The following is a 27,081-nucleotide window of genomic DNA, read 5'->3' on the forward strand; positions in this document are numbered from 1 at the left end:
CATTTTTCTCCATATTGTTGAAGCAAAACAATAGAACTGTTATGTGTCACACAACCTGTCCTATTTTAAGAGGCTCTGATGGGCATCTTAATTTTGTTTTTCGGAATTTGCAACATCGGGATATTTTTTTTATTGTGTGAGTGTGAGCCTAGCCTCATGGCAAATGGAAGTAGAAATGACTTAATGAGACTTGGTTGTCTTGGTCCTTGACAGTCACAAAAGGACGATCGATTCAAATGATTACGTATATACAGTAGCTCGTCGGCAAAATAGATCATTTCTTATACAAAACACCTGACACCTCAAACAAAATATAATACATGAGATTCTTTACTTTCCAAAGATCCTGGTGTTCCAGAATTCCCTGTCTTAACTGCATTCACCCGAGTGAACACACTGACATCAGGGGCAAACTGGCCACAGCAAAACCAAGGATGTCTGGGACACCAGTAAACCAGGTGTGAAGTTGCTAAGATCATCAGTAACTCCTTTAAGAGACAAGATATCTGACCTTTCTTCAAAAAGGCAAGATAAATAACAACACTCTAGCTGATTCACAAGCCTGTTTCTGGCATGGTTCCCTGTTTCTCAGAAAAGCAAAAGGTTTCATACTGCTGCAGCACTACAGTATATTGGCTGTTATCAAACAATAGTGAAATACATTCGAAACTTGTATGTATAACTTTTTTAAATTAAAACAAATTGGTAAACGAGTTTATTCGAAAGTGAAATTCCCTGCCTAGGCTTTAACATGTTTCTTATCAGTATCTCTGTGATGAAGAAGCTTTATAATGTTACGGGTGTAATCCTAATTGTGCAAGAGTCTATGTCAAGGATTTCGAGGAATGCTGTTCCAGAAATACCCATTGGTTTGTGGGGGGATACATTTTGCAGCTATGACAGCTTTTTCAAGTATTTATATCTGACAGTCAGCAGAAAAAGAAGACTAAACTTCGTAGCATTGTACAGCCTACTGTTCTTTTTAATTGACATCCGGCGTTTCTCCTCGTTATATACTTTCCTGGTGTAATAAGTTTTTTTTTTTGGTTGTAGTTGTGCCCCAAGGCAGGCAATAAGCCTTTCAGAAGGTTTTTTAAACAGCCAAATAATGATCATTCGTACGAATAAATTAAACCAAAATCAAAACTTGAACTGCGCCAAGTTCTAGCGCCAAGGCGCAGTATAGATTATTCCCATCTTTCTGAAAGTGGGAGGCGCTTGGGGGTGTTTTTTCAGCGTAGTAGACTTCCAAAATGTGTGCAGCAGCACAGCTAGAGCAGCCAGGCGAGGGATGACAGGCAGAGTTGGACGCTACTAAACTCACTTCTTCGGGGGTGAAGTAAAAATCCGTTGTTTTCGTTTCATCCTATCGGATGCACCTGGCAAAATCGCACTCTCGAGATCGATGAGCGACTCTTAATTGATATGCTACGCATCGGTCCGGAATTCGTGCAAGGAGACGGACAACTTGAAACGAGTTCAAATCCGATTTTTTCCCCTTGCCGTCAATGGGTGAAGTGTTCCTTCCTCCAATTCCACATGTTGTATTGTGCTGGGAAGCTGTTTGCCAGTAGATATGTGGCACTACAAGCAAGCGACTTGGTCTGCTAGGAATTTATAAAGTGTTCTTTTTCTCAAAAGGAAAATTCATCAGAACAAAACTTAACTGATTTACATGGATTTTGCAGTATTATGCAAAAGTAGGATTTGCTGATTACTAAAAGGTAAGTTCTCTTTTAATGACCGTTGTTTTATAGCATTTTTTTCGGCAGTGTGTGAACTAGTATGTTTGCTTTTAAGAGGAGGATACTGTATATGGTATTTCTTTCCAGTTAGCTTGTTTTTGACAAGTTCTAACAGTGTGCTCCCTGTTTCGGAATTCTGTGTTACTTCGTACAGCAGCCCGCGCTTATCTTTAGAGACCTGCATTCGGGAAATAGCTCCATTTAAATCAAGCATAAAAACCGTCAAGTTTTCACGCAGCTATTTAGTATCTTAGTTTAAATTCCATTCATTTGTAATAGAATGGGTTGGGTAAAAATACAAATATCACTAGATTGGAAGTTGACTAAATTGACCGAAAATTGATGCTTTTATATATTATTTTCTTTGAATATCGAAGTTCAAAATGCCTAAGGCGCTTTATGCATTAATGCATTTGCTGCAGAACCAGATGGGTTGTTTTCCTTCTAAACATTGTAAGAAGTCATTTAGTCAATTTTATTTGATGTTTATATTGCTATATTTAAAATCATTAGTTGTCTACACTAGGACCTTGAACTAGTATAAAATAGATCATCTCGGTTTACATCACTCATTATTTTAGAATAACCTACGTAGTAGATCACTGGAATAAATTATGGTATAATAACCACTTTTTTGACGAAATTATAGTGTGTTTGTCATTAGTTTTTTGGCTTGTGTTTCAGGATCAAAAGCGAAGCAGGAAATTATGTAACTTTTGGATACATTTTACTTTCATCTGTAAGCCTAACGGATGTGTGATGTATTTGTTCATTGTAAATGATTCAAAGGACATTTCCAAAAGGTTACGGTCTGTGTCTTGGTGTTTGTAAGAATTTGATTGTTATTACTGAGAAAATGTGCAGGAGCTCTTCCTAGCTTGTAAAAGTTATTTTCATCTCGAGTCCAAATGTCTTTTATCACACGTTTGTTTTGAACAGTGACCCACACGGTTTGTGGTCATGTTTGTAACATCTTTTTTGTGTTTTTACATAGTATTTTTGAAGTATAGCAAGAACTTAAAGTCCTTAAACCAGAGATCATATACAGTAGCCGCCCCCATCTAATTATTTCAGTAATGACAGCAGTCTAAGCACACCATCAGGAAATTTGTGGCCGCTTTCTGGAAACGGGTTTTTAGTTAAGAAGAACAGACCTAACAGATAGTAGTTTTTTTAGGATATAGTCAGCGATTGGTTTTTGTTCTAATTAAATGTACGTAATCACTGTAGTGAGACCGTGGCTATGTATTGACACAGTATTAACCATTTTTACATCGTTGAAATCATAAGACAGTATTCGTGATCTCACATAGCTTTCAAGTTATTGCAGGTGTCACTTCAATTACTGGTGCTTCGGCACAGTTTGTTATTTCTGTCATTTTTAGGGGGCCAAGAGACGTATTTGCTGGAATTCTTGTTTCTTTTCAGATTGTTGTTATAGATTTTTTTCTTGCAATGGAAGAGTTTAAATTACCAATATCTCAATTAAATTCACAGGCAAATACGCTAAAATCTTACTCTGAGGTTGTTTACTGGAAAGATTTGGAAAAGGGAAATGTTTTCAAATGTTAGGAAGGTTTTGAATGAAGGTGAGTTATTTTTCGATAACGACGATGTAATTAAAGGACAGTGTGGCTGCAAACTACGATAAGAGTCCTTAATTGGAAGCTGAAATCGTTTTATGTTCTAACTGTAATATGAATCAGCATGGGGTGTGTTCTTTGTCTTTATTGTCACCTGTTCAAGTAAGGTATTGAATAGGTCACACATTGGTACCGTCATGCCCTGTTAATTAGTTAGAATCTAAAATTGTCTTGGTATAAGTCACGTGAAGTTTTTGATTAGCTGCTCAAATGCAAAGGTTTTTTGAAACAACATTTAAATTGTTGAAAAATCTCTACACTTTATGACTGATGTCACTGATTAAAAAAATAGATGCAGGGAGTGTACTTCTCTGTTAGTTTATTCCGCTGTGTTGCTGAGTTTTCCATAGAAGAATGTGAATGGGTCATCAGGCCTGGATACAGAGGTGGAAGTTACAATTTCAGAGTAACTCGGTGGATCTTATAGTAGTCTTTAATCTGGTAGACTGTGCTTATTATCAGAATGAACGTATTGTACATCTACAGTATACCATTGTGCAATCACAGTTTGTGGTTCAACAGAAATCTTGTTTGTTCTGTCTACGATCTCAGTGAGAGTTTTTGTGCGCCATCATCTAGAAAGTTTTATAAATGTCTAAAACAATATTTTTTTTTAGTCCACTAGATGATAACTCCTTGTTATTTTAAGTGGTGAGTTCATTTCAGGTGTATTTAATGTATCTAAATAGTATCCATACTCAATGTAGTAATCCAGAGTTTAGAATGATCAAAGCCTTATGCGGTTAAAGAGAAATGCACATTATGGACGAATTAAAGGAAGGACAGGGTTTGTTACTGTGAATTAAGAGTAACAGTACAGCATTGATCTGTGTAAACTGGTTAAATATTGTCAGTTCATATGCTGTTATTGAAACTGAACGTGTTTCCACGTGCAAAATCAGGCCTGCAGACTAGTGAGTTTGGGATAGCTTCAGTCCAGTTAGCCTTATGTGCTGTCCTTTGTTTTGTACTTGCTGTAGTCAAAGTATTTTTCACAACTGTCCATCATAGACTCAAACTTTTGGCCTGCTGCTTGGTGGTACTTCTGTCAGAAGCAAAAAAGGAAGATGACATAAAAACATAATTATTAAAGAAACTGTATTGATGTTTATGATGTGGTAAATTTGTTTTTTAATCTATCATTCTTGTTGCTGTTGAAAGGTAAAAATTTAGTTATACAGTCCATGGCTTCTCTCCTTCCTTTCTACCACAGAGTACAGTTTAGGGGATTAGTCATTGGTGTTGGTGAAACTGCAAGTGGCTTCAGTATTCAGGAATGCTAGACATTTCCTCTCTGTGGTTTCTTGTTCTTCGAATATTTTACCAACATCATGATCTTATGTTTTGCGAAGGGGGGGCAGGTTCCATCTGGGAGAGGGGATGATGTTTTCGTTTTCCAGTAGTTATGTCGTCTTCTACATTAAATGTTTGTCTGGAGGAAGGGAACATTATTTTCTGAGTGTTGGCTCCTAAATGTTGGAGGTAGAAATGTTTATTAATCTGCTCCGGGGTTTTTAAATATTTTAATTTAGATTTGCACCATTCTCTGGAAATATTAACATCTTACCCTTCCGCCTGTTAATTCCTGTCCATCCAATTTGATTGCTTATTCAAGTCCCTGTTATCTCATTAAAATCTATTACCACTCTTAAAACAAGGTTTCCTTCTTTCTGTCCTTCGACAACTCTCCAGTTTGCATAGTCTAACATGAGTTATATTGTAGATAACCTGTATCTACATTTGCTTTTCCAAATTTCTCCTATCTCATTATGACATCTCCCATGTGTTCTTCTAAATCAGGAATTGCCTGTTTCCTGTTTTACACTGCAGTCTCTTCACTGTGACTAATGCATACCAATGTTAATACTGTATATATGAAAACTGTGCGTTTCAGTTTTCAGTATTGATAATCTGCTAGTGGATGTTGTTTCACCTTGTCAGGTAGTCATCTGTTTCCGTAAGGTTTTGAGGTTAGATGAATTTGTGTGTAATTTAAATCAACCCTCTCATTTTTGGGGAAATATTTCCTTTTAAGAGTTTGATCAAATAAACCTGCTTCCATTCACACACTGATTTTTTTCTTAAAAATTGCTGAGCTGAAATATTTTCCTTAGGAGCAGGATACACAAACGCATTGTACTGTAAAAACCTTGCCGTTTTTTTTTGGTGTTTTGCATTTGTGGAATTTATTGGAAGAAGTGATTTGAGGAGAAATTACTTTCACACTTCAGGAAATAGATGCACGTGGCAGTTGACAGCAGGTTTAGTGCAGGTCTCTTGTTCAGTTGTAAAAAAATGACTCCAGCCATTTCTCTGTGCAGTATGGGATTAGGTTTTGCTGCAGTACAGGCATAAAACATGATCTGTTGGACACTGGAGGTGTAAATCGTATGATTTGTAAAGCATACACGTTTTTCACACTGAGTTTTTTTTCTTGGGTCACTTGTCAGAACAATTAATAAGTCGTAAAAGCAGAACGCATTGTGCTTTCTTATCCCTACTCTGTGAAGGTGTATTCCCTGAAGTCCCTCTGGGATTGTTACTTCAGGTATCCTTGGAGCCATTTAAAAGAAGCAAGTGCTCTTTTATTTGACCTTTTTTTACAAGTCCCCCTAACTATCTGGAGGTGTGTTCTGTGATCAAGTGAGCCACGCTATCCTGTGCCACATCCGAAACGTGCCCCCAGGACCAGATTATAAGAAATTCTTCTCTGGCTGAGAGTAAATTCCAGCCCTCTTTTCCAGACTCTTCTGACCTAGGGTCGTTTCAGTTCTGCCTGTTCTTTTTTTGTGTGCCTTTTTTAAAGCATTCCATCAACACAGTCACTCTCCCATTTTCTGGAACTGGCCAGTGTGCACCTTTACTGATAGGGATCATTGTTGGCCTCGGGCTGACCTTTCATGGCAAAATTACAGCATTTGTCCGTGCTTCACAGATTTGCATATCAATCTGGGACAATTGACATTTTCTGATCAAGAGTAGTGTCCCACCACCTAGCTTCACAGGATGAGCTTGTCGGTAATTCATGTTTATGGCGTTAACTGTTCTTCAAGTAGATGGCAAGTTCATCAATTAAAAACCAAAAATGAAAAACCTTTCATTGAAGGGTTTCTTTAACATTTCCTTTTGTGTGAGTTAGAGTGAGATGAGGAGTTTACTACATAAGTGGTGACTTGCACCTCCAAAGTGCACGTTTAAGATGAAACTAGCTATTCTGTAGGACTCTTGACCTGTAAAATGGCAAAAAGTAACTTGCGACATCATACATAAGCAAGTGTGCTAATCCCGTCTCTTAATGGGGAGGTATTTGTGCCTCTTGTGTTTTGTTCACACCTGAAGTTACAGTATGTACAGTAGTAAATTTCTTCTGTTCCATGTTATAGTACCTTCAGCTTGTACTGTATAGTACTGTAGCTACTCAAATGAAGACCACTATAAATACTGATATATTTGAAACACTGCCCTTGAAACATTTTCAAACAATTAAAACACTGCTCTTAAATAGCAGATATGTTATTACAGTTGTTTTTAGCATACCTTTAGTGAAAAATATCTTATCTCTTATGCCACTTTGTCATCTATATCAGTGACTACAGATCTCCTGGTCCTATGTCGGAAGAAGGAATGACAGCTGCCAGCCATATACCGTAGTTGTTAAATTGTATTCTTAGTTTACATTGTAGTTAAATTCTTAGTAACTATTTGTGAAATACACAGTCAAGGATAAAAAGTTAGAAAGTACTGTCACGTTCTCTGATTTTACAGTTCACACAGGCTGATGCTGGGATTAGTAATTAAATCATTTGCAGAGCTGTGGCAGTGCAATCTGAAACTGTTATATTTCAGATTTCAGAATGCTTCAGAATCTTTGCTTCACTAATGCAGATCAACAAAGAGTCACAGCTGTTTATCCTCTGTATACGGAGTTGTGCTTGGAACACATCAAATTTCCTTTTTCTTCTTTCTGTCAGAAAAAGGTGAGCAGTGACAAACACTCTACCTTCTAATGCACTAGGATAGGAGCCCAGTCTCTAAAATTATTTTGTAATTTTACAAACATGAGTAACTGTCTGTGATATAATCTTACCAGACCTATTTTTTCCAGCCTGATGCAGAGGTAGGAACACCCTCTGGTTTCAGCCAATGCCAGTCCTTGTTGTTTGCTTTTCAGTACTGATTCAGGTATGTTTAACTTATGCACCCTAAAACAGTTCAGTGGATAAGTAAAGCTCTGCTTTTGACTGATGCTGGAACTGTGGAGAAAGGAAAGTAGAAATGGAGAATTACTATTAATGTCCACTCCTGTTGAACTGGTTTGGTTCTAAAACGGCTGAGTTTGGAAAGTGTGCTAACTTACTCATGCATTGAGAGACAGGAATGCAACGCTGAAGTTTGCATTGCACAAGGGTGAAACTATGTGACTAACTGGTGCGTGTTATGCTGAGACATGTCTGGAAGATTTGTCAGTTTAGGTGTGTAGTATTACTTGTTTTCCTTCAGAATCTTACTTCAATTGCTAATGTTAGTAATATTATATTTGACCTTTCCAGGGAGGCTCAGATCATACAGATAGACTCAAATTTGTCTTAGACAGAAATCAATGTTTGATCGTCTTTCAAGAAATATTTTGAATTGGGAAACGTTTTAAAATAAAATGTTCAGTTTTGCCGTAACAGATGTCTGCAATTGGTTTGTGAGGAGAATGTTTTTTGTTTTCACAAAAGGAACCTGTCACTAATCAGACAGTTAAATATCACAGTTTATTTTTTCTTGGCTTCAGTTTATTTCATGTTTGTGTTACAGTGTTGTAATTAAATGCCATGGACTTTATTGCTAAAAATACAAGAACGTATAAATGAAAGGATGCCACTCAACCCATCTTACTCTTTCAGTTTTTAGCTCAAAGTGCTAATTGATCCAAGGGTTTCATCCTGCCAATTCTCTAAAGAAACCAGGATATCTGCTTCAGCGCCATGGCTTGGAAGCTTGTTCCATACTCCCACCTTTTACTGAAATGCCTGCTGGTCTGAGTTTTAAATGCACTTCCCTGTAGTCTCCGTAGTTTCCACATGGGATCTCTGGATCTTGTTTCACTGTTAATTCCAAAGAAGTCCACAGGTTTGACCTGTCAGTTCTTTTTCGTGGCTTTGAATGCTTGTCAGACGTACTTGAATACTTTTGAAATTGGATGATATTTCGATGTCAAACCATTAAAAACTATAATTGCTTTTTTGTGTTTACAAAAAGAGCTGCTGCAAAGACCATTTCATAGTTTAAAAATACAGACTAAGATAATTGAAAGTTTTGAAATATTCCCTTTCTCTAACCGACAACGTTAACCGTCTCACTCGAGTTGATTTGTACCTCCATCAGAAATGAAAATTGCTCCCAGATTTCACTACAATACTTTGCTGACACAACCACACATATATACATTGACTACTTTTAATTTTAGTGGAATAAAACACCAATCAATTTTTCCCATTCTCAAGCCTCTACAGTTACCACCACTAGCAGTTAAAGTATGTTGTATTTTCCATGCTACTAAATCCCATATACTGTATATTTTGGGGGGAATTACTTCGAGTGTATGTAAATGAGGGAATCAAAAGGCTCTGACAGATTCACAGGATAGTCTAGCCAAGATTATACAATTTCACAATGAGTATTGTATTTAATGATGCTAAGTATAGTGAAGATTTATGCCATGCTCTACAGAAAATTAAAAATAAAGAACTGTTACAAATGCTTTTAAAAAACTGTTAAAATGAAACTACTGCAGATCTCTTACAAAACGCTTGCTAAACAAAAAGACAAGCTTAATTAGTAAACTTAATTTAATATCTGCTATTGTTGTCAACTTACATCTCCTCCTAGTAATTTGAATGAATTTTGTAAAGTTGTGTTGAAATTTAGGTGCTTCACATTTAGGAAACAGACTGATTTCTGGTTCCATTTGTAATTCAAGCAGTGTATTATTTCTCTGCCTATAATTTAATTTTATTGAACACATTAGTATGTACCTTTAGATTAAAGTGATATTCACATTTGTCCTTACATTACTGTGCTTACATTAAATTACTAGTTTATTGTATGAAATAAAGTAAAATATGAATTTACCAAGTTTTCTTCACTAAACACAGGATTTGTAGAACTTAGTTCAGCAGCACAGTTACTGTAGTCTTCCTAGTCATTGATTTTGAGTGCTATAGCCAGGAATCTAGCCTGCCATTGTCTCGCTGTAGAAGTCACCATTGAAGAATGTATATTTTCTTTCTAAGAGTGTATTCAAAAGTATTAGTCAGAAGGTAAGAGTGTATATCAATGTTAAGCAGCTAATAATATAGAAAATGGTAGTAAGAATGTTTTCTAATCCATAAGCTGTCTTCCAGGAGCATACAATCTGTTTGTATACATGTATTATTTTCCACTACTGCTACATAGAATGGATCCTGCTATGCTGTTTCAGAGAAGCTGAGTTTTTTAGAATCATTTATACTCATTTATACATCATTTAGTACACATTCCACAGCTGTTATAAAGCACACAATTAGATGTAGATACAGGGGTTCTGCTTTTATTAGCCTGGCTGTTCCTATGTCATATGATACTGGGTAATACAGTACATGCAGTTCACACTGGTTTAATATAATGTATTTTATTACAGTTTTTGTGTTAAGATCTATATTTGTTATGTCTAGGTTTGGTGCTGCTACATTAATTCTTGTTCTAGAATTCTAAACTTTGTTTAAACTTTGTATGTTTTTGGTTTCAGAAGGCAAGATAAACCTGTATTTCTGATTATTTCTATTTCTTTACACATTTGATAAAATACTTTAGCATGGGATTTTAGGATCAAGGAGGAGCACTTAGCATTAAGAGAGTTCAATGTGTTAACCAGCATAATCAAGGTTCCATTTTTTGTGATTAAACCCAATTTTACAACAGCCTTTCTATCACCAATTTTAAGCTAAGCACCTATTACAGTATTTGATCATCTAAAATCTTTTAAATTAGCTGTTATACCTGTATGACATGTACAGAACTTCATGCTGTTGAAGTTGTACTACATGCTCTTTTTGATGAAAATGTTCCCCTTATTATTATATCATCCTTTGAAAATGTGTGTACAGCACATTTATCCTTCTTTAAGTTTTCTAGTGTCCTGTACCTACCTGTACATGACATGTTACTGTTTACTTCCTAAATGCTTTTATTGATTTCTTAAATTGAAAGAAAATCTTCTCTGTCATTGAGTTCTGGACAGTACTTGATATATGCTTAAAACATTGACGTATCCATGTTGCTCTGACAGAGGAAAAGTGTTCAGCCCCTGATTGCTAGTGAAAATACTTTTCAGGAAATTACGGGAGAAATATTTATTTTCGTTTACGATCTGAATTAACAGCTGTACTGTTTATTCCCTCGCCAAAAACTGGTGGCAAGTGTTATTGTCAAGTGAAGTTATCGTCTCATTTGGCTTCCATGAAAACAAAGAGGTGCAAGAGAACAAATCCTGCCCTTTATGGTCTGGTCTGTGGCACCATGAAAGATATTAGCCCATCATAGAAGATGTACAGTATGTTTGTAGCTGTGTCAGTAGCATGCAGATGAAGAATACCTGTTTTTGCTCTGCTGGTTAGCTTTGTTGTGAAGGGCAGAATGTGAGGCGTGAGTCTGGGCTGTCTCAGAGGGGCCCTACTGGAGCACAGCCCAGGCCTGGGTTCCAGATGGCCATGACAGGGTAAGGCTTCGACGACAGGCCTGAACTGGCTGTTTGGCTGGAGGTCTCTGGCAACACTGTCAGGGTTAGAGAAGAATCTAATTAAGCCACCGTGTCATGAGAGGTAGTAGGAATCACATCATCACCTCTAAACTACGACTAACAGCTTGACCATCTTTTGCCTACAAGCAGAACAGTGCATTTAGCAGGTCTCTTTAAGTAGCTGAATAAAAACAATAAATGCAAAAGCTAGCACTGCCAAAGATATGGGCAATTCACTAGGGTGCCCTTTTTATGATTCATCTTATGCTAATGTTTTAACAATATGCTGTGCCACAACAGCTGTATGGTGTTCTGCATCAATCTTGCATTATAATGCTCAGCTAAATATTTTTAACAGGAGTTCATTTAAGTATTGCATTTTCAGCTGGTGAAGTGTTTCACTTCCTGCGTTACTGACAAAAAGCTCATTTTCACTGGGACTTGTTTAATCTAAAGTGTCATTTAAACATTTTTGTTTTCATGGTCTGCTGAATGCAATGTTGTTGTCTTTTCTAAAATCCTAGAGAAAATGACATGGCATAATGCATACAGTATCTCAATTTAATTTCACACCTCTCAATAAAGGGACTGAAGCTCTGAATATTCTTGTCAGTCCAACTCTATTAAATACTATTAAATTCCCATCCAAGGCATTCCTAGTAAAGGCACCGATTTCCTGAAGGCTTTTTACGGCCATGTTGGTAATCTATGTGTTTGTAAAGCTCTGATAGGAACTGCTTTCCTGATTGATTCTAGCTTTTGGCCACGAGATGGACGATGGAGTTGGGAGTCCCCAGCTAAATGGTTGCAATGGTTTTATCCTCCCTGCAATGTTACCCACCTGACATTAACCAGGATGAGCAAGAGCACTTAAATCAAGCAGGAACAGTCATTGTGAACAGTCAGTTCGTCTCTCAACCCCCTGGGGAATTTGGCATAGGACAACAACCTTAAAGGAATGCACCTGGAACCTAAGCCTAAAACAGGCCTCTGTCACATTTAATCTCTTCTCCTTGTACAGCGCTGTGACCTGGGACTGTTTGTCACTGTTGGAATCTAACAAACTTTGCACAGGCTGGACAGGGTAATAGGGACTTCACTGTGCCATGAGAATCTTTCTTTTGTGCTGGGTGTGTATTTGAATATTGATCACTTCAGCCTTCTTATCTCAAATTGTGCAAGCCTGGCAGGAATTTATTTTTTTCATGAAGGTTTTGAGGCTTACAGGAAGCCAGAATCTTAAGCATTTGCACACTCATTAAGCCTGTAATAAATTGTAAGCATTTTTAAATAAATAAATGTAACTCCCTGCCCCTTTCCTGTCCATGTTGGTGAAGCCTATTTTCTTCTTAGACTTTGAATAAAGGTCTAATTTGCATATTGTTAAACAGTCACTGTACTTTCTGCCTAGGGTATTGCCTTGGTGCTGAATACTGTTAATATCTAACACCTGTAAAATATCCAGGGTTATTCAAATATTAGACCATGCAAACTGTTAAATTTAAACCACTTTAAAATCCCTCTCTTGTAAAATTCATCCCAACAAGTTGAGTTTTCTTATTGTTTTACTCGACTTAGTGAGAGGAGTACAACAGGATTTCCACTGTACCTTACTTCTGTACTATTGAGTGCAAGGTGTATGATGATCATATCTGCTTAATTTGAATAGTTTTCATGTGAAGTGCTAATCAATGAAAAGCTTGTAGAATTTCAGTATGTTCCAAAAATAGAAATCTCAGGTTCACAAAAAAGTGTGAATTATAAAAATTTCTCCTAAGCCTGAATGGAGTCAAAGTTTAATTCTAGTCTTTCATGTTTCACGTTTTAGACATTCTGATAATAAGAACATAGTAGTATGTTAGTATTGATATACCATATACTGTATATATGAGAAGATGTTAGTATTTTAAATGTTCAGAAACATCCAACATAAAGCCAGATGCCAAGTGTTCATTAGCCTAAATTATGGATTTCTCAGATGTCAGATGTCTCAGATTTCAAAATTTAGATTCTTTCCCCTAGGTCCCTAGTCCAGTCCTCTCAGAGGGACCTGTCTTAAGAGTGTATTATTGATTTTTGTGTCCTGTGATTTTTTTAGAAGTTTTTTTAAACCTTAATCATTGATGTTAGCAGAACAAACAGTGGATCTTAAATGAAGAAATTTATAGAGGAGTCTGTTGTTGAATTACTTGACCACATATTGTGGCTGTGTTACCATTACCTGCAGACAGTATGTCACTTGTGTATGAACACTTACTTGCTCATCCACAAGTGACATTTTATTGTGTAAAATATGACCCTCAAATATGAGAACGCTGCTTTTTGCCAAGATGGTGCTTTTGCTGTGTTTCCAAAGTAGCCGAGGCTTCTAGCGCATGGCCCTACAACAATGAAATAACTCCCTTTTGCCATATGGTGTGCATTGATCAGCCATTCGCAACGATGAAATGATTGAAATGAGATGAAAACTCATTTTCCGATTTTAAGATTAAATTGTCCTAATCTTGAGACTGTGAAATGTGCAGTATTAATTCTTGGTTGATGGTTGGTTTACTTGTCAGGAAGCCCTTTTAATTATTTGCTGATACATACTGTCTAGCACATTAATGAAATTTGGAAAATGAAATGACGGAGCAAAACGCGGTCTTTCCCATTCACTAAGAAATTCCAGATTATTGGCTTTTTCACTCCTGTGATTTTTGATTTGGTGCCAGTGTCTCTGGAGCCAACATCAGAAGTTGCAAGATAAATGTATCGTGCCACATTTGCACTTCAGGTGGGACTAATGGGACTGGACCAATCTGTCACACTCTTTAGAGGGACTTGAGCTTCAGTTATCCCTTCCAATGACCCTGCTGTCTGATTTTGGTCAATGATAAGCAGCCTGTATCTCACTGGCCATATCAGGCCCCTGTAGGGCCTCTTATAAAGGATTATAAAATAAGAACAAAATATGCACTTCAAATAATTCTGGAGATGCTTTTAAAAAGGTTCACTCATACTGTATTAAGGAGTGAACAGAATGTGAATGTTCATTGTTTTAGCAGGTTCCAGTGAAATACTTTTTTGGCAAAGGGGGGGGAGGGGACATTGGTTGTGTCATTGTCATTATGGCAACTTTAGGGTCAAGGTCTACAAGAGTTGCCCATCACTGACCTGTTATTAGATACTCTCCTGGAGCACAAATGTCTCAGACACAAGTATTGAACTGTTTTTTTTATTTCTATAATTATGAAATCATGAAATTGAGGATGGAGGATATGGATAAGTGGCATGCAAAGCAAACACCTGAAATGGGTGTTGTACGGCATTTTTTTTCTTTTGATTGTTGCAGTTTCTTGCTTTTTTTTAAAATGGTTGAATTTAGTTGTTGCTTTCTAAGTGCAAAATAATCTTTATAAAATGCAATGACCCATCACAGTTTAATGTTTTAAAGATTTAGAAGGGAGGACAAATTCCCTTCAAGGCCTGTTTTTTAAGTTGTTTAAATGTTGGATATGAGGTTATTCAGTGAAAGTATAAGCGAATATTAAATGGCTTTGAATGATGTTAAATAGTTAAATGTTAACCTCCACGAGCCTTTCGTATGTGTAAGTATGTATAATGTGTACAAGCAACACACCATGTGCTTGTGAGCCCTAATATCTAATGTGCTTTTTTAAAAAAGATTTCTCTAGTATCAAACTGTGGATACAGTTGCAAAGCCTTTACCCAAGCACTTCTGTTACATTTGAGACATTCAAGTGTCAGTCAAAAACTGTGTTCTGCAGGTTGAGCAAAATCTGAAATTGTTGTTTGGTTCCGTTACAAAAATAAGGCAGATAAACATTTTTTGGTGTGGTTTCCTTTTGCTAGCCTGTTGCTATTTTTTCACTATGGTGAAAGAGTTGTTCTACCAATCAGGTTCCAAAAACCCACAACTCTAGGCTGAACAAGTAAAAGGCTGCTTTGTGCCGGGTGCTCATTGAAATCAAGTGTGTGATTAAGAGCCTCTAACACTCTGAAAGGTGCTTGTTATCTTTGAAGTGCTCCTCCGGCGCCCATAGAATCAAATTGATTAAACAGCTCAGTACAACGACTTTTCTGAATGTGCTTTACATCAGAAGGTATTAGAAGGTACAAGGTATTGGCATAGGGCTATACTGGAGAAATGTTTTGGATAAAATTTGTTTAAAAAGCTGTATATTGTTAAAATTGATTTACATATAAATCTACATATTTACATCTAAAAAGATGTAGCAGTGTCATGAAATACAGTATTTGTATAGGTTGAAAGCAAATGTTTTATAATGAAATCTTCTGTGACACCTAAAATAACAGTAAATGAGACAAAAAACATTTTTTAATGCGTAAGAAAAAGCAGTGTTTGGTAATATTTCAGTCCAAATGTAGAATATGTAGTAGAGAATATATGTAAGAGATATATTGGTTTTGGGGGGATCAGAAACAATCTTCTGAACACAGAAGAGCAGTATAAATACAGCAATCACTTCCTTGATTTATCTGTCAGAGGAGGATGTTGAATTAACATTTAGTCTTTCAACAGGCAGTGAGTTATGAGTGTCAAATTGATATTCAAGAACCTATGCCCAACTCTACCTGCATTTGAGCTTATACTTGATATATATTTGAATCTGAATATATCTATACATGGTTTAAATTATAGTGATGATGCATATGGAAGACGCATATCTAATCTTATTTCTCCATCGACTTTTTAAAAGTGAAAAGGGTAGGTATTGGAATAGGTACAGGCATAGGTACAGGAAATGCCTCACTTTCTGGCCCTGCAGCCCGCGGGTGTTGATGGCTTTGTTTTAAAGACGCCCTTGTGAACATGAGAGTTTAAAAAAATCCCCACCTGAGATTGATTAACACTTTGTAAGGTATCAACGTGAAGTTTTGCATTTTAAAAAAAGCTCAGTAGTTGTTTTTTTTGTTTTGCCCTCCCGATTTGAAATAGCCAATAATGTTTATTCTCAGCTCACCTACGAACCCTGTGAGCGCACACGGGAGAAGAGGAAGTTTAAACGGACTGCTAGTCCATGCTCTTTAAGGAGTGGCTCGGTAAAAAGACTGAGTCTTGCAGTCACCCTCGTAATTGAGATATTCATTTGTATTCTAAATAACTTTATTAAGATTCATTCAGTGCTGTTGCTTTAAATTAATTTGATAGTATTTTGTATACACTATACAACAGCAGTCAATAGCTGTTATGAATCATTTTTATCCTTAGTAATTGAATGCTAGTTTAATTATTGCTTGTTTTGGTAGATTATAGAATTGTGATCTATCAGCACTAAACTGTGTTCAACAGAGCTTATTTGCCTTTTATCTTTATACATGACAATGCACTCTGTTGGAGTGTCCTGTCGCATAAAATAACTTTTCACATATCTTTAATCTAAGCATTGTTTTCCAAAGGCAATGTAAACTTGGTAAAGAAAATCAATGATCTGTCACAGTTTAATTTTTTATTGCTTTAGGAGGGATGAATTTCCCTCAAGACCTGTTATTTAAATTGTAATACTCTACATTTTGGAAATTAATTGTTATTCTACAAATCTGTAAGCAAAAGCTAAAATTCTTTGAATGATGTTGAATAGTCTGAATGTTAACCTCTATGAGCCTTTTTTGAGCATATTTACTGTATTGATAATACACTGTGTGCTTGTTAAAGCAAGTTAGATATCAGTGCTAATGCTTTTTATATTTTATAAATTCTTTTGTGATTTTCAAACACCTCATACAGTAGCAAAACCTTTTCCCACATACTGTTCACTTCCTAACGAGCTTCATGAGATTTTGTTGTAAAGTAATTCAGGTATCATTGAAACAGCATACTCTACATAATGTGTAAGATCTGAAATTATTGTTCTATTTTGTTACAGAAATAACAAAGTAAAAAAAGTAAACAAATTGTGATGATGTTTGTTTCTCCAAGCCTGCTAGCAAAATGCAATCTTAAACCTTATTTTGTGTAATTATTTGCTGTATATTTCAAATTTATACACAGTATGTATAAAATGTTTCAATACTGTAACCTGTTCTGGCAACAGTGTCATGGTAATTATAACATTTAATAATTCACTCAATTCTTCAAAACGATAACTGGAATTCCTGAAACTGAAATTTAGGTTTCTGACAATCAAATGAGAGTGGCACCACTCTTACTCCTGCTGGGCACTAGCAGAAATTGTACAGACCTGGTGCTTACCTCTTCAGCTCTTCTCTATAGTGTAATGCTTTTTTCTAGGTTCCTGTTGCAGTGACAGCAGACCCAGGCAGACTGGGCTATTTATAAAACTGGCAGTCCCCACTGCCAACTAGCACTGTGCCCTGGAAATCCCTTAAATATTTCATTGTCCATTTCCGATCCTTTTTTTTTCCTGTGAAGGGCAGAACAGAGCAGGGAAGGGCACAGCAAAATGGAGCCTCCTGGGTCAATTTAAACGGATAGTCTGTTCCTCTCAGTTTGAGTTCTTGTGAGTCTGGAATAAAGTCAGCTGCCTGTAGTGGTTAATTGGCGGCTTTTTGGTCTAATGGGCCAAGGAAATAAACCTGTACTTAAGGTCCTGAGGATTGAAATCAAAGGCAGTTCAATCAGTTGAGCCCATTTCTGCAATGAAAGTAACTGGCATTTCAAATAGCAAAATAACAACCATAAAATAATTGTTGTTTCAGTCTCAAAGGCTTGCTTATTACTTTCATGTGGAAATTGGCAACAAGTAGTTATTCATATATTTTATACAATTAAAGTACATACGTACAAAATAAAGTTTCTTAACTCTGCGGTTATATTTTAGTTACCATGTATTTAAGGCAAATGGTATTTGATAAGCCAAGTAAATAGTAATTTTTGTAAATAGTAATTTTACACCATATTGTTTTATAATATATAACATTATTCATCTTAAAGAAAACTAAACTGCAAATGAACAATGTGAAAATGAACAATTTAATGGGATTTTTTACATTATTACAAAAGGGAGTATTTCATTTCTGTGGATGATTATGAGGACTACTTCTCTTAATATCCACGTGGACCACATGTAAAGTAAATGTTTTCTTATAGCAGTGAGTTATAGCTTTCCACATGTATTTTAGAAGAATAAACTGAAGAAACCATAAATCAGCATTAATTGTTTCAAGGAGTGTATGTATATATTGTACTTTTGCGCTGTGTAATCAGTGTCTTCAGCATGCACTTGGACTTGTTTAAGCATCACAGCTCTCTTCTCATTGTAAAGTATTGTAAAAAGTCTATTATGCAGCAAGAACTGTGTTGACTTGCTGTGTTGGCTGTACACTCAGCCACATAAGTTAGCAGTTAAAGAATACACATTCTGTTAAATTCCCAGAGTCAGCTATAATGTGTTACAGCACTGATTCTGTTCAGTATTCATTTTTAATATCTTGAGTCCTGGGTTCTGTTCATGACCATGTCTATTTAGGCTTGTGTGCCGCCATTGTAAACACAGAGCAACAAGTATCCCTTCTCGCCCTGGTTTTTGGCTTGTAGTTTTCGAAATCCTGTTATCTTGCCCTGTTCTGGAGTTGCCAGGAGCATTTCAACCTGGTTGGAAACAAATTCTGGTCTTCTGAGCGTGTATGTTATTTTAGCTGCACTTTCAAAAGAGAAAAGCCCATCACCGCTTCTTATTGTTAACTTCCCGGGTGCGTATTCAGGGATCGGAAACCGTGGAGCGGTGTGGGAATGTTCTCCAGCACAAGCTGGGATAGCTCGGCCGCAGGGCGGGCTGGGAATTCTGGGGAGGAGGCGCGCATGGGCACAGTGGGTCTGCGCCCTTGCACAAATCAAAAGGCTGTATTGTTGGAATGAGAAACAGATGCTGGTGTGGAATTCTCCTGACTGCAGCACTTTTTTTTTTTTTCCTGGCTTTGCTTTGCACTCTCTCTCAGTCTCAGCCATTTTCTCTCTCCCGGTTTCTCCGCCCTACAGCTTGCTTAGATCTGAAGGAATTCTGACTGGCTGGTCTCCCACTGCTGGCTCTGGGCTCTGACATGGTTGTGGTACACTGAAGCTGGCTATGGGCTGGGAAAGCAATCTGATGAGGAGGAGAAGGGGGGAGGTGGGGTGGGCTTGCCTGGGCCTCTTCCGATCTTTCCCCAAAGTTTTTGTTTAAAAAAAAACTATTGTAACTAGCAATTTCAGTTTGCATTCCTTTGTTATGAGTTGTGCAGGTTTTGAGAGAATTTCGGTTGTTCCTACTGAAGATTTTGGCACGTTGATAAACCTTCCTGGCTTAAGTTCCTTCTTATGAGGAAGAGATATGAGGAAGTATGTAGGTGTTACACCAGACATGCTTCCCGAGAAGGGGGAAGCACTGTAATTTAACTCCTCTGCACTCTTCCTGATAATATACCTGGGAAGCTGCAGTATTTTTCCAGAAAGATAGAGTGTGACACTGTAGGAATTACTTATTTCTTGTTTTATTACATGATATCCGAGTTCTCCTCTTTGGGCACCAGTATCTAAAAAAAATAGTCTTTTAAAGAGAATGGCTTTGTTACTGGTCATTGCTGATCTCAGTTATTAATACCCCTTTATCTTCTGTCTTTAGAAACCCAACAAACCCAAAACTGTTAGAGAAGAGTGTGTGTGGAGAGCTGATCTTTAGAGGCCAAGTCTGTACTGTTTGCAAATCAGATCACTTGAGTTAAAAGTATAACTCTAACTATGTTTCTTTACAAAATTACTATAACTAGCAGCAATGGTGTTAGTTTCAGTTTGCAAGAAACTGTTCTCTTTTTAATTTCGGTAGGGAGAACATGAATTACATCTTTCTCATTAGAGGTCTAGGGAAAGTTAGTATTGTGTACAGAATAGAGCTGCTTCCTATGCTGTAACTTACTGTAATAGAAAATCTTTGATTTATAAAACTGCTTTTGCCATTTTTGACAAAAATGAAATACATTACACTTATTGTTGAGTGGGTACTTGAACGGTGTCTTGCGTCACGACTAGATATGACAGTCTGCTTTTAAAATCATTAAAGGATAACACTGAATGTCATGCTCTAAAAGGTAAAAATTACATAGAAATGCAAAAAATAAGACTTCCTTTATTAGCTGAGCTTCTGTGGCATTGACTGCATATTACAGTTGCATTCCTGCAATGGGTGTTTCACTGCTTTTAAAGCTTGTTTTTGTGACAGTTAGTGATATTAATGCTCTCCCTGTCATATTAAAATTAAAATTAATAAGGTGAATAAGGTGAAGTAAAATATAATGGATAATTCATCTTTATTGCAATATGAAAGGGTATTGCAGTACTGCATTTAATTAAATAATAAAACATCTGTACTGAATCTTCAGAGTGGAAGGGAAGGCTTCAATTCGTTTCACCCCTAATTAACCCTTCCAGTAGATTTACAAGCTAATGAAGGGTATATGGCTAAGAAACAGTAGTGAAATACCTTACGCCTGTCAGTGTATGCCCCTGTTTTCATGATATTTATGAGATATATCTGCTTCTGTAAATGATTTCATCTGGTTATCAGTGTGATTATCATATGTCCTACTGTATCTTTCAGATTAGTCCTGTCATTGAGTCTGTATGATCCTAAGTATCAATCCTTATACATACAGTACTTATCACTTGAGAACAAACCTCCTTTCTGTGGCAAATAGTGTGTTACAAATGATGTATTGTGTTAAGAGTACACCTGAGAGGTCCTTGTCTTTCTGCATGTCCCTTTTGCTTTTATCTTTGTAATTCACCTTCTGGTTGGTTGGGACCCCGACACCAGCTGCAGTCCCTGTTCATGACGAGTGTAACACTACTTAGCCAGTCTCTTATTTTTAAAGGCAGAACTGGTCACTAAAGGGAAATCGATTTGAATTCTTTAACTTGCTGCTGTAGCTTGCAGTGCATTGACAAATGCCTGAATGTGTTTTAAAAAATTATGGTTACACAAAATGGAAAGTACAGAATTGATTCCTAGGGCTCTGTCATTATTGATCTAACACAATAAAAAAGCATTTTGTATAATGTGCATTGTTGGTGCTGTTATTATTTCTCTGTTCATGGGCCATTAACAAAACAACTGTAATTTGAGGGAACCTTTTCACACACCACTGTTGGTCACCATTTTGGAGTACTATGGAGGTGCCTTTTGATAAAAACTTTGTAAGCGTAATTGTTTTACAAGGCACCATTAGGAGTGGGTGTGAAACCCAAAGTAATCTCTTTTAGCATTCCATTCTTTTCAACCACCTTTTGCTACTGTTCATTTGCGCCTCCAAGAGACCTCACTCTCGCATCTTCCCAGTCACAGTATCTTGCCCTCCTCTTTCACACCCTTTGGAAAACCTCAGTAGAATTGTGGCCATTGAATGTCTTATCCATGAAGTGGTTTCAATTAGCAGCTCCTCAAAGCTTTGTGTTCTTAGACAGCTGTTTCCGATTTAGGGTCTGCAGAGATGTAAAAAAGAAAACATCCGTGGTGACGAGCTTCCCTTCTTCCTCATTGTTGTTTTGGATCACTGACGCTCTCCATCTCTTTTCCAGCTGTGCAGATGCCCATGCCTAAGTGCTGCCTCTTCTTGTGTGACACGTCGGAGGCTGGCAGAGCTGTAGTGGGGTACAGCTGAGCGAGGGTGGGCACTGGGCTTCGTGCCTGCCGAAGGGATCGTCCCATTTGGACGAAGATGAACAAACTGAACTTTCATAATAACAAAACCATGCAGGACCGTCGCTGTGTTTGTGTCTTCCTTCCTAATGACGATACGCTGAACATCATCGTCAGTGTGAGTGGGCCTTGTCATTTTCTGCTACCAACGCCACAAGAGTGTCCATAAAACATGCCCTCTAGCAGATATGACTGCTATTTTCAGAAACCTGTAAATATGTATGCATTTTCCATGCCATTCAGAATCTTGAATCAAAGTACTCCTGCTTTGCAAGATTAGAATCCTTGACTTTTCGAGGATGTGTATCATTGTAGTAGCACTACACTAGGTTACATATAATTTCAATTTACCATGTTACCTTTGGCTGACCTGGTGAAGCTGATTGTGAAATGAATTATAATTTACGTGTTACTCCCTGCTTTGACAAAGTTTGAAGCATACATTAGAATTCAGTTTTTTTTTCCAGTGGTTTTGAAATATTTATGTAGATGGTACAGAATATTCTGGAGAGCACCTCTCAAATTGAGTGATTGACTCCCCTTGAATAATGCAATACAAAAAGTTTAAAAAAAAAAGTTTTTTTGGGAATTGTATTTGATGTTGAGGGTAGGTAAAGAAATGTGCCTTGAAACTTACAGTTTTGCCAGACAGACTACAGATGTCAGCAAATCTTAAATGTTTGAGTTTATTAGGACTTGGAACAGCCTTGCCAGCGTTGTCATTCTCAGCTGCCGGGTTCCCTGTCTGAACCGTGTGTGTCTGTGTGTCCTCTCCACAGGTGAAGACGCTGTGTCAGGAGCTGCTTGTCCAGGTCTGTGACCTCCTCCGTCTCAAGGACTGTCACCTGTTTGGGCTCAGCGTCATTCAAAGTAAGAGCCTGAGCTTCTCCATTTATTAAGATAATTCTTCAGACTCTTAACATCAAGCCAACACTTTCTGCGTGATCTCCACATTGGGGTAAAGTAAAGAACCCCCTTGTTGGACCTGCTGAAAATCACACATCACATTTCCGCGAGACCATATGGCCAACTGTGTCTTCTCAGCTTACAAAGCAGCAACCTTTGCACTTTCTTTTCAAAGTCTACTTTGCTGTTTTATTAAAGTACCGTTGCGAAAATGATTAAATGGAATTTGATTTGAATGCATATCTTTTTCTCTAATGCACTTAGTGATCACTTCTGCATTGCAAGATTTCTCTGGGTCATGTGGGCAAAGCAAGTTGTATTTCTTCATTCCAGTTGTATTTTTCTCCAGCCAGCATGGATGTTGATGTGATTTGTGCCTAGTTGTCTTTCTTTGCTTAATGATTTTGCCCATCCCCTGTGCTGCTGTGGAATTGCTCTGTAGAGAGGGTTCCGGACCGTGACCTGGGTGCTGTTAATGTGTCTGTGGCTGTGTTGTTAGTGGTTTGGATTCCCTGGTTTCTGATGTGTGGAGCAGGGTGATTAATTGGGACAGCTGCCTGCTGTGCAGTCTACAAGCATGTGTTCACCAGGAGTCGCTGTTCCTAATGAAACCAAATTCCAGGGCAAGTGGTCTGAACAGCATGAAATCCTAAGACAAATGAGAGCTCTGCCAAGGAGATCAACTTGTAACACACAGGAGTCTCCCAGTGAGGGGTGGAGATCTTGTCAATATCATGCTGATAACATGTTTCATTTATTTCCTCTGAAATAATGCTTTAAAATGTTTTCCCAGCTGTTGTCTGCACTGCAAAAATAATTGAGTCTTCATACTAATTAATTGTAGTTTCTTTACAGCCTACATCCAATATTCACCATCTGAAATTTATATAATGAATAATGAACGTAAACCATCTCCACTATAGCACAACTTCTACATATTGACATCTGTGGATGTTTATTAAATGTTTTGCCAGTGTGAAGTTTGAGAGATGAACACATACCACCTATTGTTTTGAAAATGCCAGTTTCACAGTCACACAGCTGTATTAAATACAGCAAGAAATCTTTCCACTAGAGGACTACTTTGTTTGCATTTGATGTGTACAGCTACATAGTTATAGAAACCTGGAATGTGTGGTTGATAAAATTAGAGTTGTATGTAGATAATCTGAAACTGCCTTTGGGGCACTTTAAAAAAGAAAAAGCTCTTATGTGATTAATCTTTGAGTTTGATTCACAAATCATAAAGGTACACTTAGCCCAATGAGCTCACACACCATGCAGTTAACCTTCAATTCCTTTCTCCTCAGATAATGAGCACATTTATATGGAACTTGGCCAGAAGCTGTCGAAGTATTGTCCTAAAGAGTGGAAGAGAGAGGCCAGCAAAGTAAGTGTTTTTCAACGTAGCCGTTTTCTCAGCTGTGCTGGATAAGTGTAGTTATTCATGTGATTTAAACAGTGGGGATTTCTGAAATTTGCTGCTTTAAGGCAAAGGTGTTTTTCCTTTGGAACATACTATTCCAAATGCTAACCTGTATCTTTTGTATTGACAGGGTATTGACCAGTTTGGACCACCGATGATTGTCCATTTCAGGGCTCAATATTACGTGGAGAATGGCAGGTTAATAAGGTAAAGTGTGATCAAATGTTCCACATTTGCTTTAAAAGTCCATTTCAGTATTTGTCACATTATCTGAGTGACTTCCTGAAGCAGAAAGAAACTAAGGTTTGTTCGCCTCTTACTCATATCCTCAATTGCAGTGACCGGACTGCCCGGTACTATTACTACTGGCACCTGAGGAAACAGGTCCTGCTGTCTCAGTGTGTGCAGCGCGAGGAAGCCTACTTCCTGCTAGCGGCCTTCGCTCTGCAGGCAGACCTGGGGAACTTCAAACGCAACAAACACTTCGGAAAATACTTCGAGCCAGAAGCATACTTCCCTCCCTGGGTGAGTTGAGGGTCATCATTGCTCTTTGTTGAGTTGAGAGTGGAATTTCACTTGTTGCTCCCAGAAGCTAGTTCTCTCTTAATAGTGCAGTCCGTAATATGAAAAGCATGATCTGTCAAATTCTATCACCACCTATATTATTCCGAACGTTTAAAGGTTGAAATTAGCTTGCACATGATTTTACAACTTTATATGACTGTTTTCAGTGTCATTCTTAAGCAGGATTTTTAGACAGAGACAATTATGTTTAATCAGAGTAGCAGCTACATTTGTTTAAACTGTAATCTGTTCGGCTAGGGGTGTGCTGTGATACATCTAAGGGTCGTAAGAGCTGAGGAAATGTATTATTTCAAATAATCTTTTGGAAACTTGCAATCCTCCAGAATTACTTTTATGGTCTTAACTTCACATTGTGTAATCATAATTAAGTGAGAAACAACAGAAATTCCAGGATTCCAATCAGTCTTTTCTCTGGGGATTCTATGATCATAACTTGCTAATAATGGAAGATTCCCAGCCATCCCCTGTACTTAAATCTTCTTACAGTAATCACTTGAGTCTCTTGGAATCATCTTGGCAACCTTCATCAATAGGAATGTACAAAATGGCAGGAACCATGCTGCATGCTGTTTGTTTTTCTGAAAACCTTTTTACTCAGGTCTATGTCTGATTGCTGGTAGCTCAGATTTACCAGCAGTCATTACAGCGCTGTCCCACCCTTCTGATCGTCATGCTTTCCTGCATTTAGCTGAAGCCCGGTACAGGAAATGCTTTTGGAATCGCAAATTATTTTGCATGCCACTAGCAATTTTCCATTTTTTTACCCGGATATATTTAGAATCAGACTCATGCAGTGACAGTGTCATCTCTTTGGAATTGATATGGATTAATTTAGACTGAAATATACCTGCTTCACCCAGGATCCTGTGAAACTCCTTGCATTTTCTCTTGTTATACTGTGCTTGAATAAAATTGCTTATAAAAGTGAAATGTAAGTTGGAAATCTTAAAACCTACAAAAAGAGCCACCCAGCAGCTTGTATTTTTCCTGACTGTTCCCCAAATTCATTAGTCTGTTTTCTTAAGTCTCACCATCACATTGCGAAAGCTTTTCAGATTTAGCCAGTCAATGACCACAGCTGAGCAAAGCCGTAACAATCCGAGCTGTCGAAGATTTTTAAGCATCCTCGTACCCTGACGTGTTCCTGCTGCTGACTTTGTAGGTGATTGCCAAGAGGGGGAAGGATTACATTCTGAGGCACATCCCCAACATGCACAAGGACCAGTTCGCACTCACTGCCTCGGAGGCCCACCTCAAGTACATCAAAGAGTCTGCCCAGCTGGATGATGTGACCGTGCATTATTACCGACTGTACAAGGTCAGAGTCCCACTGGTTCTGGAGAAAGCAGCTGCAGGTTCTTTATGTTCTGAATGGAATCCTTGCTGATCTATTCCCACCCCCCCCACTGTGATTAAGCTGGCTGATGGTATAGACTGCCCCACACTATTAAATATTTGCTTCAGGTATAGGTTTCTGAAAAGCAAAGGATGTGAAATTCATGTGAGAGAAATTGAGTGTATTTTTTTTCTGGAAGAGGATTAGAATTAAAAGTTTTAATTAAAATGTATCAAGTTTTGTATCACAGTATTTGTTGTTAAAATACTGAATTAATTTAATTTATAAATAATTATGCACCCACAGCAGCCTAAGCTCAGTTTTTCCTCTATTAGGCAATTATACAGAATATTGTAGTATTTTTTACAGACCCATAGGGTTGTGTCTTAGAACCACCTGAAGAGACTGTCTTGAAGTGCAGAGACAAGAGCTTTCAGTCCTAACCCAGTGAAAAGCAGATTGGGACAACTCTTTCCCTTGATGCTGTCATAGCAGAAAATGTAGCGTTAATGAATGTAGAAATGTAGTGTTAAGGAAAGGTTTCCATTACAGAAATTATAATCATAGCTGTACAAACCGTATGATAAACATAAAGTTGCTTGAAGGTTTAATTCAGTTCCATTAGTGGTTATAATAACTGAATATTTTAAAGTTCTGCACATGTAAATGTCATTTCAAGCGGTTTCAAGTGGTACAAGAACTCAGATTTGACCCTGGTGTCTATGAAGCAAAGAATGTAAAAAATGCAGTTTTGAAATATTTACCCTTAATATTATACAGAACCATCTTAAATCCAAATCAGAGGGAGTATTTCAATTTTATGCGATTCATGATGATTCTGTGCAGTTTTCAGAAACTAAGCATTGTTGTACATGAATATGTGTATGCCTTGTGATCACTGAAAGCCTGCGTAGATGGCAGGCGCCAGAATGTTGAGGTTTCATCTCATAACAGTAGAAATCCGTTCTCTGAAGCAGATGTGAATCAAGTCTCCGTTTAAAAAGATGAAGCTATTTTTGC

General features: G+C 37.4%; 1 protein-coding gene across 1 annotated transcript in view; it reads left to right on the plus strand.

Annotated features, from left to right (window-relative positions):
• Positions 1-1,290: 1,290 nt before the first annotated feature.
• The window catches only part of frmd6 (FERM domain containing 6), a 35,813-nt gene continuing 10,022 nt past the window's right edge, over positions 1,291-27,081 (plus strand). The window contains exons 1-7 of the mRNA XM_006632407.3: positions 1,291-1,724; positions 21,688-21,926; positions 22,588-22,678; positions 24,025-24,104; positions 24,271-24,347; positions 24,479-24,665; positions 25,888-26,043. Coding sequence (XP_006632470.1) covers positions 21,828-21,926; positions 22,588-22,678; positions 24,025-24,104; positions 24,271-24,347; positions 24,479-24,665; positions 25,888-26,043 — 690 coding nt within the window. The 5' untranslated portion in view covers positions 1,291-1,724; positions 21,688-21,827. The remainder of the gene's footprint in view (positions 1,725-21,687; positions 21,927-22,587; positions 22,679-24,024; positions 24,105-24,270; positions 24,348-24,478; positions 24,666-25,887; positions 26,044-27,081) is intronic.

Source organism: Lepisosteus oculatus, chromosome 8, assembly GCF_040954835.1.
Source record: "Lepisosteus oculatus isolate fLepOcu1 chromosome 8, fLepOcu1.hap2, whole genome shotgun sequence".
In the NCBI taxonomy this organism is placed as follows: domain Eukaryota; kingdom Metazoa; phylum Chordata; class Actinopteri; order Semionotiformes; family Lepisosteidae; genus Lepisosteus; species Lepisosteus oculatus.